At 36.2% G+C, this 14,449-nt stretch overlaps 1 protein-coding gene and 1 pseudogene across 3 annotated transcripts in view; one reads left to right on the forward strand and one right to left on the reverse strand.

Annotated features, from left to right (window-relative positions):
* Nucleotides 1–720: 720 nt before the first annotated feature.
* The window catches only part of TBC1D19 (TBC1 domain family member 19), a 91,936-nt gene continuing 78,207 nt past the window's right edge, over nucleotides 721–14,449 (forward strand). The window contains exon 1 of one of the 3 annotated variants that reach the window (XM_016164958.2): nucleotides 721–952. In XM_016164958.2, coding sequence (XP_016020444.1) covers nucleotides 854–952 — 99 coding nt within the window. In that variant the 5' untranslated portion in view covers nucleotides 721–853. The remainder of the gene's footprint in view (nucleotides 953–14,449) is intronic. The other 2 variants (XM_016164961.2, XM_016164960.2) reach the window with 2 other exon arrangements.
* Nucleotides 9,006–9,124, reverse strand: LOC118608756 (annotated as a pseudogene).

The following is a 14,449-nucleotide window of genomic DNA, read 5'->3' on the forward strand; positions in this document are numbered from 1 at the left end:
GTTTCTTATATGTAAATGCTCAATAAGGTAAAAGCTGAATGAATTTGAATAAGTGATTGAATGAATGAATACATGAGAGAAGAGGAATCTTGATGGTACATTCCTTGAAGACTGGGACAATGTCTTACTCATCCTTGAATTGCCAATGCTTGCCAGAAAACCTGTCAATAAATGATTCCTGGTCAAGTTGTTCCATAAGAGGACCCAGTCTGTTTATTTCTGGCATAAGACCACAAAGAATGGAAGCAGGAGAAATAGAATAAAATGGCGTGCTGAGTATACTGCTAGGAATTCTCATAATTGTTACCTCAGCTAATCCTCACGACATCCTCACGTATCATTTTAGAGGCAAAAACTGAATTCTTAAATTTAAGTACCTCGCCCAAATTCACACGGCTAGTGTCAGAGCCTGATAATTTTTGCAATTTGCCATGTCATTGTGTGCACAGCCCTGTTTCTGCAGAGATTGAAAGGTAGAAGAGGAATGATCCTTTATAATAAAATACAACAATGAACGACTTTCTGAGTTCCCCTTGTGCATCAGAAGCGCTGTGTCTCTGGAAGAAAGAGCTCCTCTTGCCTTTCAACCACAAACTAAGCAAGAACAATGCAATGAAAAGCTACCTCCCAGCAGGTCGTTTTCCGCAAACGGAACGCAGGCACTGGGACCTTCAGGCGCCGGGGGGACCAGAGAGGAACGGACACAAGGCCCGCAGTTGCCTGGTAACGCCCGGAGGAGTCCCAGCATAATAAGGTCCCGGAGAAGTGTCACTAGCCCAAAGTGGGACCCTGTAGCCCGCTCCCTTCGCGCCGGCTGCCTGTCTCCGCTGTTTGGCGGCCTAGGCCAGGGGAAATGTTGCAAGAGCAGTCGGATCTGTCTCTCATTATTGCTCAGATAGTCCAAAAGCTCAAGGGCTCCAGTCTGTACGCTCAGCTGGAACGGCAGGCCTGGGTAAGTGAGGCCGAGTGGGAAGGGATGGAGACGGGCGGGGCTGCGGCGGTGCCTGGTGTTCTGCACTCCGCCAACCTAAGCCGGGGCCCGCATCTGGTCACTCCAGCCCGCTACTGTGCACGGAAGATCCTCTCTTCCAGGTGTAAGGTCCACTCGCTCAGCCTCGCGAGTAGGGTAATAGATTTTTTAAAGAAGGGTGGGGCGCATCAAGCCTTTCTTCAGGCCAGAGAAACGCTGAGATTATTCATTTGTACTGTAGACCTTTGCCGGGTCTAATTTTTTTAAACTGCTGGAATCAGCGGAGGTAGCTTGGACCACGCCTTCCCTCACCTTTTCTGTTCTATAGGTGGGTTTGAGCCCCCCAGGTGCTTTTTTGCTTTAACTTCAGGCTATCACCTTTCACTCTATCCTACCGGCAATAATTCCCCTTCTGTCCATCCACCCCACATTTACTGAGTGTTTTCTAATATACTAGGTTCTTTGAATGCAGAGATTGAGCAGATCTTTGCCTTTGTGTGTGTGCGTGTGAATGTCATATAAATGGAACCATACAATATGTAAATTTTTGTTCCTGGTTTATGTCATTTAGCATAATGCTTTTGAAATTTATCCATGTTGTTGGTATTTCAGTAGTTCTGTTCTTTTAAAAAAAATTTCGATGACAGTTCACATACGGTATTATATTAGTTTCAGGTGTACAACATAGTGATATTTTTATACCTTACGAAGTGATCACCCTAGTAAGTCTAGTTCCTATCTCATTTCTGTTCCTTTTTATTTCTGAGTAATATTTCATCATTTCGAGGTACTATAATTGGTTTATTCATTCATTGATTTGCTGGGCATTTTCGGTTATACAGTTATGGGTTGTTTCTGGTTATAGAGATTGTGAGTAAAGCTGATATATACACCCTGGTACAGGTTTTTGTTTGAATATTTATTTTTCTCCCTTTGGGATAAATATCTATGAGTAGAATTACTGGGTTGTGTAGTAAGTGTATATGTAATTTCGTAAGAAGAATTCACCAAACTTTTCCAAAGTGGCTGTAGCATTTTGCATTTCCACCAGCAATTATGAGAGTTTCAGTTGCTCTGCCTGCTTGCTATAACTTGATGTCAGTTTTTTTATTAATTAATTTTATTTATTAATTACATTCTTCTTGTAGGACTATAATGACATCCCATCGTGACTTTAGTTACATTTCCCCAATGACTAATGATATTGAGCATCTTATTAGGTTTTTATCTTCTTTGGTGAAGTATTCTGTTCAGATCTTTTGCCCATTAAAAATTGTGTTTGTTCTCTTATTGTTGAATTCTAAGGATTCTTTATATATGACACAAGTCCTTTATCAGATATGCACCTTACACATATTTCCCCAAGTCTGTGGATTATTTTTTCATTTTCTTAACTGGATCTTTCAAATAGCAAAAAGGTTTAATTTTGATTATGTACATTTTTAAAATCAATTTCTTCTTTTATAATTTGTGCTCTTTGTGCCCTACCTAAGCATCTTTCTGTTTTGTTCTAGAAGTTTTATGGTTTTAACTTTTACATTTAGATCTGTGATCCATTTTGAGTTGATTTTTGTATATGATGCAATGTAAACCTTTTTTTTTGCATGTGATTGTCTAATACCACATCTATTTCTAATGCCAATTTGTTAATTTCCTTGGCATCTTTGTTGAAAATTTATTTAGTACACACACACACACACACACACACACAACTATTTCTGGCTCTCTGTTCTGTTCCATTGATCTATTTGTCTATCACTATGGTAATAACTGTGTCTTTACAGTAGGTCTTGAAATCAGGTAATTAGTCTTCCAAATTTGTTCCTCTTTTTCAAAATTGTTTTGGCTATTCTAGGCCCTTTGCTTTGCCATATACCTTTTTAGAATCATTTGTAAATTACTATGAAAAAGCTGCTAGAATTTGGATTAGGATTCTATTGAATCTATAGATTGATTTGAGAAGAATTGGCCTTTTAACAATATTGACTTTTCTGGCCCATAAATACACGTTATCTCTCCATTTATTAATATGTTCTTCATTTTCTATTGTCAGTGTTTTATAGTTCATTATACAAATCTTGCACATATTTTAAGATTTCCCCTAAGTATTTCATGTTTTTGATGCTATTATAAGTGTTGATTTTTTTCTCATTTCAGTTTCCAATAGTTTCTTGTTAGTATACAGAAATACAATTGATACTTATCTGCCATGCATCCTGTGACCTTACCAAACTTACTTATTAGTTATAGAACCTTTTTTATAGATTGCTTAGGGTTTTCTAGTTACTTGTTTCATATGTGAATAAATATAGTTTTACTTTTTTCTTTTCAATCTATATGCCTTTTATTCCTTTTATTTCTTTTTCTTGCCTTATTATATTGGCTAGTGCCTCCTGTGCAATGTTGTATAGATGCCTTTTATTAGGTTGAAGATGCTCTCTTCTATTCCTAGGTCTGAGAGTTTTGTTTCTGAATGAATGCATGTTGAACTTATTAAATACCTTTTTTTTTGTATCTGTAGAGATGGTCATGTGTTTTTCTTTTTCATGTGTTAACATGGTGAATAATACTGATCAGTTTTGAATTTTGGACCGGTTTTGCATCCTGAGATACATTCCACTTGGTTATAAAGCAAGTGCATTATTCTTATTATATATTTTATGATTTAATTTGCTAATATTTTGTTGAAGACTTTGTGAGTTTTTTCATAAAAAATTGGTTTGTGGTTTTAACACATTTGTCTAGTTTTAATATCAGGTAATGCTGATCTCATAAATTGAATTGAGAAATGTTCCTTTCACTCCTATTTTCCGGAATAACTTGTCTAGAATTAATATTATTTTCTCTTAAATGTCTGGTAGAATTCCAAGTAAGGTCATTGGGGCCTGGAGTTTTCTTCGTGGGAACATTTTAAATAAAAATAATAATAATTAAAAAAATATATGCAGGGCTATTTAGGTTATTTATCTTATCGAGTGCTCCATTTATACTTGAAAAGCATTAGCATTCTGCTGTTGCTCTTCTATAAATGTCAATTAGGTCAAGTAGTTTGACAATTTTTTGAAGTGTTTTATATCCTTACTGAGTATGGAGGCTTCAGTCAAAACAGTCAGAAGGCAAGCTAGGGTTGAGTTTTGTTATGACTGTTATTAGCTTCGGTGTACCACAAGCTTCAAATATGGTGGGCTGCCTGTAGCATTGTGCTTAGGAAGGGTCCTGGGGTATTAGAGGGGTTTTCTCAGAGTTTCTACTACATCCTCCACTTGCATCTGTCTCTGCTTACCTGTGCCACAGAGAGAGGTCTCTCTCCTTGCTCTTATTCCTTCTGCAGCAGTAGTCTATTGGTTCTCAGTCCTAAATTCATGGTAGGTACAGGTGTTTTCTGTTTCCTTGGTACTGTCTAAGTCCGTGTGCATTAGGAGTGGGCCTTTCTCAGAGTTCCTTCTTCTTCTCCCACTGGCAGCCAAACTCTGCCTTGTATTTTAACCGTTAGAGATTAGATGCGGGCTAGCATGTTAGTACAGAATGACTGTCACAACAGATGATGAGCGAGAGACTCCTCCTCCTTCTTAGTTCTGGCTTACCTATGCCTGGTATATCCTGGGCCCAAGAAAGTTTCCCTCCCTTCCCATGAGGTAGGTAGTTATTAATTTATCTCACCCCAGAAGCAAAGAATTATTGCCTGGTGTTCAGAGTGGTTTGGTTTCTGAACCCTCCCCTAGAGGTGTAATGTCTTTTCCTCACATGAGAGGAGAGTTTGGGTGGGCGAGGTGGCATGGTTTTATGCTTGTTCTGCAGTAGCAACCTATCCCTTCTTGCACACCTGGGCCACAAAAAAAGGGGCTCTCTTCAGATCCCTGATCTTCCCCCAGTCTTTCGTGTGGGCATCTGGTAGAAGACTTTGGAAAACAGCATGCAAGGGAGTGTGAGTTCCCCTTGTGTTTTGAGCTCTCAGTCATTCTGTACTAACATGCTAGCCCACATCTAATCTATAACAGTTAAAATTTTAGCTGAGTAGCTGATTTCCTTTTTCTTACTTGTATGGTAGCCTCCTTTTCCTCCTGTGCTCCACCAAAGGTGAAATAATTTGGAGTCCCAGCTGTCCCTAAAGGGGCTTCTTATTCTTTGGACTTTAGTTCACTTGATTGTCTCATCTTCAGTTTCTGATAAGTTCAAAAGTTATGATTTTGTAGATTATGCTATTTTTTTCTCATTGTTGGGGTGGGAGAGACGTTTCTTATACTGGCTTTCTATATCCTGTCAGCAGAACTCCAATAATAGGTGTTTAAGGATTGTATCTATGTCCACGAAAACGATTGGTCTGTAATTTTAATTTCTGAAAATGTCTTTGATAAGTTTTATATTCTTCCTTTTTTATTTTCTATTTGTTGCAAGAGCCTTATGAGATTTTTTAAAATTAAATGTTTGGAAGAATTCTCCAATGAAGCCTATGTCTCAGATTTTATTTTGGGAAGTTTTTTTTTTTTTTTTTTTTTTTAGTGGACAATATTTTTTAGAATAGTTGTAGCTTTACAGAAAAATTGAGCAGAAGTTCCCTCTACCCTTGCATACAATTTCTGCTATTTTTAACATTTTGCATAGCATAGTACATTTATTGCAATTGGTGAAACAATATTAATACATTATTATTAAAGCCCTTAGTTTATATTAGGGTTCTCTCTTTGTATTGTACTGTTTTATGGGTTTTGCCAAATTTATAATGTCATATGTCCACTATTGTACTACTTTATCGAATAGTTTTACTGCCCTAAAAATATTCCATGCCCACCTACTCATTCCTCTCTCTTCTGCTTTTTTTTTTTTTTTTACTATTTCTATTTTTTTGCCTTTAAGAATGTCATAAAATTGGACTCATATAGAATGTAGCCTTTTATAGCTGGCTTCCCTCCCTTAGCAATATATATTATGTTCCTCTATTTTATTCTTTTTTGATGAATAGCATTTTATACTGTGGATGTATCACAGTTTGTATATGCATTCGCCTATTGAAGGATGTCTTGGTTGTTTCCAGGTTTTGGCACTTATGAATACAACTGCTAAAAATATTCCTATGTAGGTTTTTGTGCCAACATAAGTTTTCAACTCATCTGGCTGTACCATTTTGCGTTCTTACCAGCAATCAATGAAAGTTTCTGTTACTCCACATCCTTACCAGCATTTGCTGTTATCAGTGTTGTAGATTTTAGCCATTCTAATAGGTATGTTGTAATAGTTTTCACTGTTGTTTTAATTTGCAATTCTTTAATGACATATAATACGGAGCATCTTTTCATATGTTTATTTGCCATTTGTGTGTCTTCTGTTCAGATCTTTTGTCCATTTTTTTAATTGGGTGTTTTCTTATTGTTGAGTTTTAAGAGCGTTTAGTTTGTGTCAGGCACAATTTTAGGCCCAGGGATACAACAGTGAATAAGAAAATTTCGCACTCATGGATTGATGCTAATGTTATAAATAAAACAGGCTCACAATCCCTTATCCAAAACCTGGAGCCAGATGTGCTTTCGAATTTATATTTTTTCAAATTTTAGAAAGGTAATTTATGCAGATACAGTATGCTATTTAATATCCCTAACATGGTCTTGCAGCACTTTGTAATTATCCACATTAATATTTATGCAGCAAAATGTGGATTTTCACAAGTGTGATAAATAAGGACTATAAATAGTCTCATGTCAGTTCAGGTCAGATCAGATTTTGCTGTCAAATAAGTTCAAGTCAGGACATATTTGCCTCAATTACATTATGAAAAACTTTAGTTTTAAAGTTTTTGGAATTTCAAATAAAGGATTATGTATCCATATCTATAACATCAGACAATTAATTGCCTTGATATAGTAAAAAATAAGGCAAGGGAATAGAGAAAAAGATAAAGCAGAGTAAGGAGATGATTACATGGGAAACTCAAAAACACGTATTTATTAGTTCTTAAGATAAATAAAATAACAGACCTATAGTATTATAAATTCAAAAATATAATTATGGAACTCTTTAAGATAATGCAGTTTTGGACTTGAAAATATGTGATAACAACTTTGCTTTAGTTTATATCCATCAACATTTAATAGAAATCAGCTAACTCTTAAAAGGCAACTTTACAAATCAGCTTTGACATTATACTTTTAAACAACTGGATGTTTATTTGTTACATGTCTTTACAAATTTATTCTGGAGGGCATTTTCTTGCCACCATCGTTTTCTGGACTGCTTCCATTTTGTCTGTTTGAGCATACACAGTAAGTGCTGGAGCAGTTAGGAAAAAAGTTAATTAGAAAAATAAAAGCACATAGAGCATTTCAAAGACAATGTAAATGATTTTTAGATTTTTCCCCACCACTGTTGCTTCTCTTTTTGTATTATAACTAAGCATTGACTGTATTTTCATATATCCTTATATATATTGAAGTTTAATTATTTAAGATCTTAGTGTGGTAACGTGGAATGTTGTGTTTCTAGAAGGGGTTATGTTTTTAATTTCTGAGTTTCCTCAGTTACTTTGTTATGAAGCCAACCTGCATCTTAAAATTGAATATACTCATCTTCTAGACACTAGAATAAATAGCCTACATCCAAATTTGGTATCTAGCAATAGATCATCATTATTCATATCATGCATAATTTGTACTTAAAATGGATGTTGTGTAAAACCTCAAATGTTATTTCCATTCCATTAAGTATTTAATAAGTCTTTTTGTTCAGATTGTTATTATAAGTAATAGAATTGTGAAAGGAAGGAAGCCGAAAGAAGATAGGCTTTGGAGAGAGAAGACATAATATAAATGATAGGATGTTGTCACAAGTCTTGAACTCCAAAGCATCCCGATGCTCATGTCCCTTTACTGACAAACCTATGAGCTTATATCTCAAATATCGTTTGTTTTGTATTCATCATTATCAGAAATATGTACCATGTATGCAGAATTTTGAGATCATAAAAAAGGAGAGAAGAAACTGACCACTTATTATTTATTTTAGGGAAATGAAAATCAAATGGATTTAATTAAATATTTTAATTAAACATATTTTTTCTAAGGCATGGATAGGTAGAACATATATTGTTATTGAAAAACCTGTGCCATGATTAGTGCTTGTCTTCTGTTTTTTTTTTTTTTTTTTCCTCTCTAAGATGGGGTTTGGCATATACTAGGGAAAACTCCAGATTGGACCAGTGCTGTTGATATATAAATTAATAATTCAGGGACTCTGATTGTGTTTGGTGTGAACCAGAGAGTGGTATCATCCTCACCCATACCTACCTTGGCTCCTGTCATGTCCTTTAATCCTGGAAAGTGAGACAGTGAAGAAATGAATTATGGTGTACAGGATTTCAAAATAAGAAACCTCTTGTCTTCATAGAATTTATGTACTGGAGGGCTAAGATAACTATTAAAATGTGGGTTTGCTTCGTGTAAGTAAGTATATCTCTCCATGTTTTATTCCTGCACTGAGTTGCTTAGAGAAGGTCATGTAAGATTCTTGAATTAAGTAAGGCCAAGTTGAAATGAGAGGGAAAAGATAGATTACTAAATGTAAACTGAAGACTGTTTCAGGCAAGGAGGCTAAATGTAAAGATGTGGAGTGAGGGGGTTAAGACAGCCAGTGCTGGCAGAGGAGTGGGTCAGCTTGGGGACATCAGCAAAAGAAGCCAGTGAGGGATCCATCTTCAGGTGAGAGAAGCCAGAGCAGGGCCCCAGTTACGCAGCCCAGGTTGAGCATAGGACCCGGTCAGCTTGCACGGGGCCAAAGTGTCCATTTCGAAACTAAGGCATGTCCATTGGGACTATTCAAATTATAGAAACAAATCTGGTCTAAAGTTTTAGAAAGATCCAAAAGTTTTAGGAAGAAATGAGAATATTCAACTCAACGTGTTTTAATGAGCCTCTCTTCTGTGGTGGTGAGGGGCTCTTGGGAGAAATGAGACAGAGTCCAAAACAATTATGTTCATGATAAGAACGCTTGGAGATTGATGTGAGAAAGAGCATCATGTCCTTTCACTGCCTTATTTTTTTATTTTTTACACCTACAGCACCTGGTCTTCCTAGGTGGCATCCCATCCAAGTACTAACCAGGCCCGACCCTGCTTAGCTTCTGAGATCAGATGGGATCGGGCTTGTTCAGGGTAGCATGGCTGTAGACATGTCTTTTTTTTTTTTTTTTTAATCACACTTTTCCTTCATTTTATGTCCCTCAATACATTGTGACTTCATCAAGAGTGAGGGAGGACTATGTCTTGTTTTTCTTTTTATATCCAGCAACTGGCACACAGGAAGTGTTCACCTAATTATTGAAAGAAGAATGCAAACGAATAGGCTTAGACTAGGGTAGAGATTATACTAAAAGAAAATGGCTGGCTGAGGATGGAGAAGACTGGGACGGCACCCGAGATGGGAAGATGGGAGTGAATTCCCAGTGTAAGAACAGTGAGAAGGCTGAGCAGGTTTCTGTTACAGGGCACTTCTAGGGAGCACAGATTATATGGGTTAGGTAGGTGTAGGTTTTAGAGGATTGTAAATGCCAAAATGAGTTTGCCTTTATTCTGTAGGCAGTGAAGGTGTCATTGAGGTATTTTGAGGAGGGTGAAGACATGAAGGTGGTTTTCGGGAGCATTAATCTGGCACTGGTGACAGAGTAATGGTGAGCAGGACAGGGATAAAGGAGAGTGTTTCCGCTTCACCCTGCACTTTATTCCTTCCCACATTCTATTGGAACTTCTGCCGTTCCACAGGCTGCCTGTGCGGAGGAGCATTCCCATGCCGTTGCTGTCAGCCTCTTCTCCCCGTGACCCCTCTTTCTAGTGTCTTCATTGCTCCTTTCCCTGGATGGTACCTCTGTTGTAACATATTTTCTTTCTTATGGTGGAGTTTGTTTGTTTGTTTGTTTATTTACTTACTTATTTATTTTTATTGGCTATTCTTTTCTGGACTAAAAATCCCAGAGAAGAACAGTGTCTTATTTGTCTTGTGCTTCCCATGGGATTTTGCAGGTCTGGATCTAAGGAATCTGTAGAGCAAACACACTCATTGAAAACGTGTTTCCGAAGTGCTATGCGATAGGTACTGTGCTAGATCCTGGGGTACAAAGATGAAAGACACTTGTCCTCAAGAAGCCTATAGTCTAGTGGAGTGGTTCTTAAGGTACGGTCTGTGGACCCCTGGTGGTCCCTAAGACCCTTTCAGGTCAAAACTATTTTATGTAATACAATATATAATATGTAATATAATAATACCTTTTCTAAAAAAGAAAATCTTGTGCTGACATTTGTGCTGATGGTAAAAAACAATGGCAGTGCATGTAACTGCTGGTGTCTTAGCACAAAGCAGGGAACTTGTACCAAACTGTATTAGTAGTTGTATTTTCACCATCATTTATTTATAGTTAAAAAAGTCAGTTTTACTTGAGTGTCCTTCATGAAACAGTAAACAGTTATTAATTTTATTAAATCTCATTTCTTGCCTACACATATTTAAATATTCTGTTTGAGAAAATGGAAAGTACACATTAGGCACTTCTGCTGTATGTTGAAATAAGATGATTATCTAGAGGGAAAGCACTCTGCAATTAATTGATCAATTGAGTTACAAGCATAACTGCTTTTTGAAAAAAACAAAACACTGTTTTTACTTAAAAGAACAATTGACAAACTATTGTTACTCAGACTTAGGTATTTGGCAGACATTTTCCCTAAAATAAACAAAGTGAGCCTCACTTCAAGGAAAACCATTATGTGTTGCCAGTGATGAAATTCAAGCTTTAAATAAAAATTAGATTCTATAAAACTGAATCCACTTCTGTGAACTTGATGGCTTCCTACTACTTAAAGACTTTTCTGATACTGTTGATGGTGATATTAAAGAATGTTGAGCTTTTTGATATTATTTAATGAAATGTGTCCACTGCATCACTTAGTCAATCAATATATTTGAAATGATCAATGCATAATGTTACAAAAGCATGTATAGGTAGAAGATTGGTTCAAAGTGTAAGGCAGATTGATACATATTTATGTAATAATAAAGTATGAAAAGTTGATTGATATTCAGATTCAACGTTGTAGCTAATCTGTAGGACACCACTCCTTGTTAAACTTTGGTGTACTATCAAAGGAGAATATCAACCTTATTAGAAAAGGATATTATAATACCCTTCCCTTTTCCAGTTACATTATCTGTGTGACACTATTTTTTTTTCATATACATCAATCAATAATCTAGTGTCACAGATGGAATATCACAGCAGATTGAAGAATCCAGCTATCTTTTCTTAAACCAAATATCAGATTTGCAAAAATTTAAAATAATGCCTAACTTTTGTTTCTGAAAATATAGTTATTTTTAATAAAAATATTTAGGTTAATAAATTCTAATGGGTTTATATTATTATTTTTAAATTAGTTAAATAATTTTATCGTGGTAAAATATATGTAATAATTTTATTGTGATAAAGTATATGTAGTATTTTTCATTTTAACTATTTTTTAAGTGTACAATTCAATGGCGTTAAGTACATTTACATTGTTGTGCAATCATCACCACTGTCTATCTCTAGAACTTTTTTCATCATCCCAAACTGAAAGTCTATACCCATTAAACAAGAACTCTCCATTTCCCCATCCCCACAGTTCCTGGCAACCACCATTCTACTTTCTGACTCTATGAATTTGACTCTTCTAAATACCTTGTTATAAGAGGAATCAGTACAGTAAGTCTTCACTTAACATTGTGGATGGATTCTGTGACTTTAAATGAAACGATACATAATGAAAACAATTTACCATAGGCTAATTGACATGTATAAGAATCATGTTGAATGAAACAATGTTATTTGAGGACTTGCTAAGTTTGTTTTCCTGTGACTGGCTTATTTCACTTATAATGTCAAGTATCATCTGTATTATAGATGTGTCAGAATTGTCTTCCTTTTTAAAAGCTGAATAGTATTCTATTGTTGTTTATACTAGTTTTATTTATCCATTCATTCATCTGTGGATACTTGGGTTACTTTCATGTTTTATCTATTGTGAATAATGCTGCTATGAGCATGAATGTAAAACTATCTGTTCAAGTACCTGCCTTCATTTCTTTTGAGTATGTACCCAGAATTGGAATTGCTGAATCATATGGTAATTTGATTTTTTTGAGGAACTGCCATACTAATAAGAAACCAGGTTTAATTTTTCTGTTTTAATTTATAATACTATAAATATCAAGAAATATAATCCACATAACAAAAGCACTCCTAGATCCTTAATAATTTTTTAGAGGGTCTTGAGACTTAAAAGTTTGAAGATCAGTGGTCAAGTGGAATGAGTGGAGTAGACAGGTCAGTTAGGAAGTTACAATAGTGGGGGACAAGTTGGACTGGACTTTGCTCAGAGAATGGCCAATGGGGTAAGAAGAACCTGTCACATGAAGAGAACCTGGAGAACCTGGAAATACATGTGACCTTGAGAAGAGAAGCTTTCAGGAAAAACACAATAGCTACATTTGAATATTTGTAGGTAGCTCACAAAAAAGGGATTAGGCTTATTTTCTGTGACCTTGGAGTGATGGAGGCAGATTTTAAGGGGAATCAATTTTAGCTCATAATAAAGAATTTTTTTATAGAATAGTTCAAAGATGGAATTGGCTCAGGTAGTGATGCAGTGAGCTTGTAAACTAGGAAGCTAGCTTACAGTGTCTAAGTTAGAGTTTCCAAGCCAGAAAGCTACTTGGAGAGGAGACTCAGTCAGTAATTGTTAGTTGACCTAGAAGAACACTATAGTCCCTTTTAAACCTGAAATTCTATGATTCTTCAGGCACAGAAAGATGAGGTCCAGGATTAGCATGGTGGCATAGTGAGAGTAGAGAGGATGAGGCCTCTTTAGAGGGAATTAAAGGTTCCTTAGAACCCTTTTTATAGACCTTCTTATGCCCTGGTTCAAGTCCCTGCCTTCATGGAGTATTTGGCCTTGGTTTATCGCAGCTTCTTTGACCCAGCTGCAACTTCAGCCACTTTGCTTCTGTAGTTTCCTTTACTCACCAAGTTTAGGGATTTAAGATTGCCAGTGGCCAGTGCTTTGGATTAGGCTGTTCTGGTGGAAGTAGAAAGAAACTAGAAAGATTTGTGTGCATGAGTGTGTGTGTGTGTGTGTGTGTGTGTGTGTGTTCGGAACACTTACAAATGTGTCATCAATAAGGAAGGATGTATTCTGCACTGGTTTTTCAGAATATTTGGGCTTGTGCATGTCTGCTCACGGTACATCGTACAAGTGGGGATAGTAGTGCAGGGGGGTGTGCAGTGTTTGGTGTCGGCCGAGCTGAGCACAGGTGCATCTGCTCAGCAGCCCCCATCGTGGGGCTCTGCTGAGATGCAGGACAAGTGAGCCAGCGATGCATCATGAGGTAGTGATATGATGGTATGCATAATTTTAGCAGTTACAAGTACCAGAAGCTCTTTGTCTGATTTTTGTATTTATGATAAATAATTTTAGTGATTTGTCTTCAGAATAAAAATTTCCAACTGCTTCTCCTTCAATTTCCCACAGCAGTTTAATTGGGGAGTGTGCTGAGATTGCCAGGATGGCTATTAAAAATGCAAACACTTATCTCTGGGAATCAAGAGTTTTATTTACATTGAGCAACCAAAACAAAATACAAAAAAACAAATTGCGTATGGAGGCTATAGCAGTAGAAAGTTGTACCTTTTTAACGTTAATCATACTTCAGTCAACAAAAAAAGACTCATTGTTCTCATTGTCTAATAATATCACTTTCAAAGTGTTTTCTATAATAGGGTCCCTATTAGGGCTCAGATTTCATTTGAAAAGGGGTTACGCTGCTGAAACAGGTTTGAGAACTGTTGTGCCTTACCATGCTGTCCTCCTGCTACTGTTCCGCTTTTGATTTTTCCAATTTCTCAATAATTTTATAATTAGACGAGATGATTAGTGAATTTGGTTTGCCTTTGATATAAAAAAGTATACCCAGGAGGTGTAGCAATCTTGAAGTGTTGAAAATGTTTAGAAGGAATAACCAATTTCTCTCTCAAAGTTTTTCAAATTGTGCTACCTCTGAGTCATTTCCAAACACAAGCTTAGTAAAAGAAAACCTATTTCCTTTTGCCACAGTGCTTTTGAATAATAAGCAGGGGTTTGCAGCTTTTAAAATCCTAGGAAAAACAGACCGTTAAAAATAATTTTTATAAAGGTCCTTGTTTATTTGGGGGAAATTTGTTAAAAAGGATATAACATGGTTTGGTCAGTATAGTTTTTTTCAAGAAACAGTGCCAAGTTAACATTTGGAATGCAGAAAAAAAGAAGATATCATTTTGCCTTTGAATTTAACAGTCAGGAAGATAACTAGGTGAGTTCATAATCATGATAAATGCTGTAACAGAGGAACAGAATGTACTATCTTTGCAGGCAAGGGTGGGAAAGAAGGTGATATTTGAGGAATGTCTTGGAAGATAGTAGGTGTTTGCCAA

This window comes from Rousettus aegyptiacus, unplaced genomic scaffold, assembly GCF_014176215.1.
Source record: "Rousettus aegyptiacus isolate mRouAeg1 unplaced genomic scaffold, mRouAeg1.p scaffold_m13_p_10, whole genome shotgun sequence".
In the NCBI taxonomy this organism is placed as follows: Eukaryota; Metazoa; Chordata; class Mammalia; order Chiroptera; family Pteropodidae; genus Rousettus; species Rousettus aegyptiacus.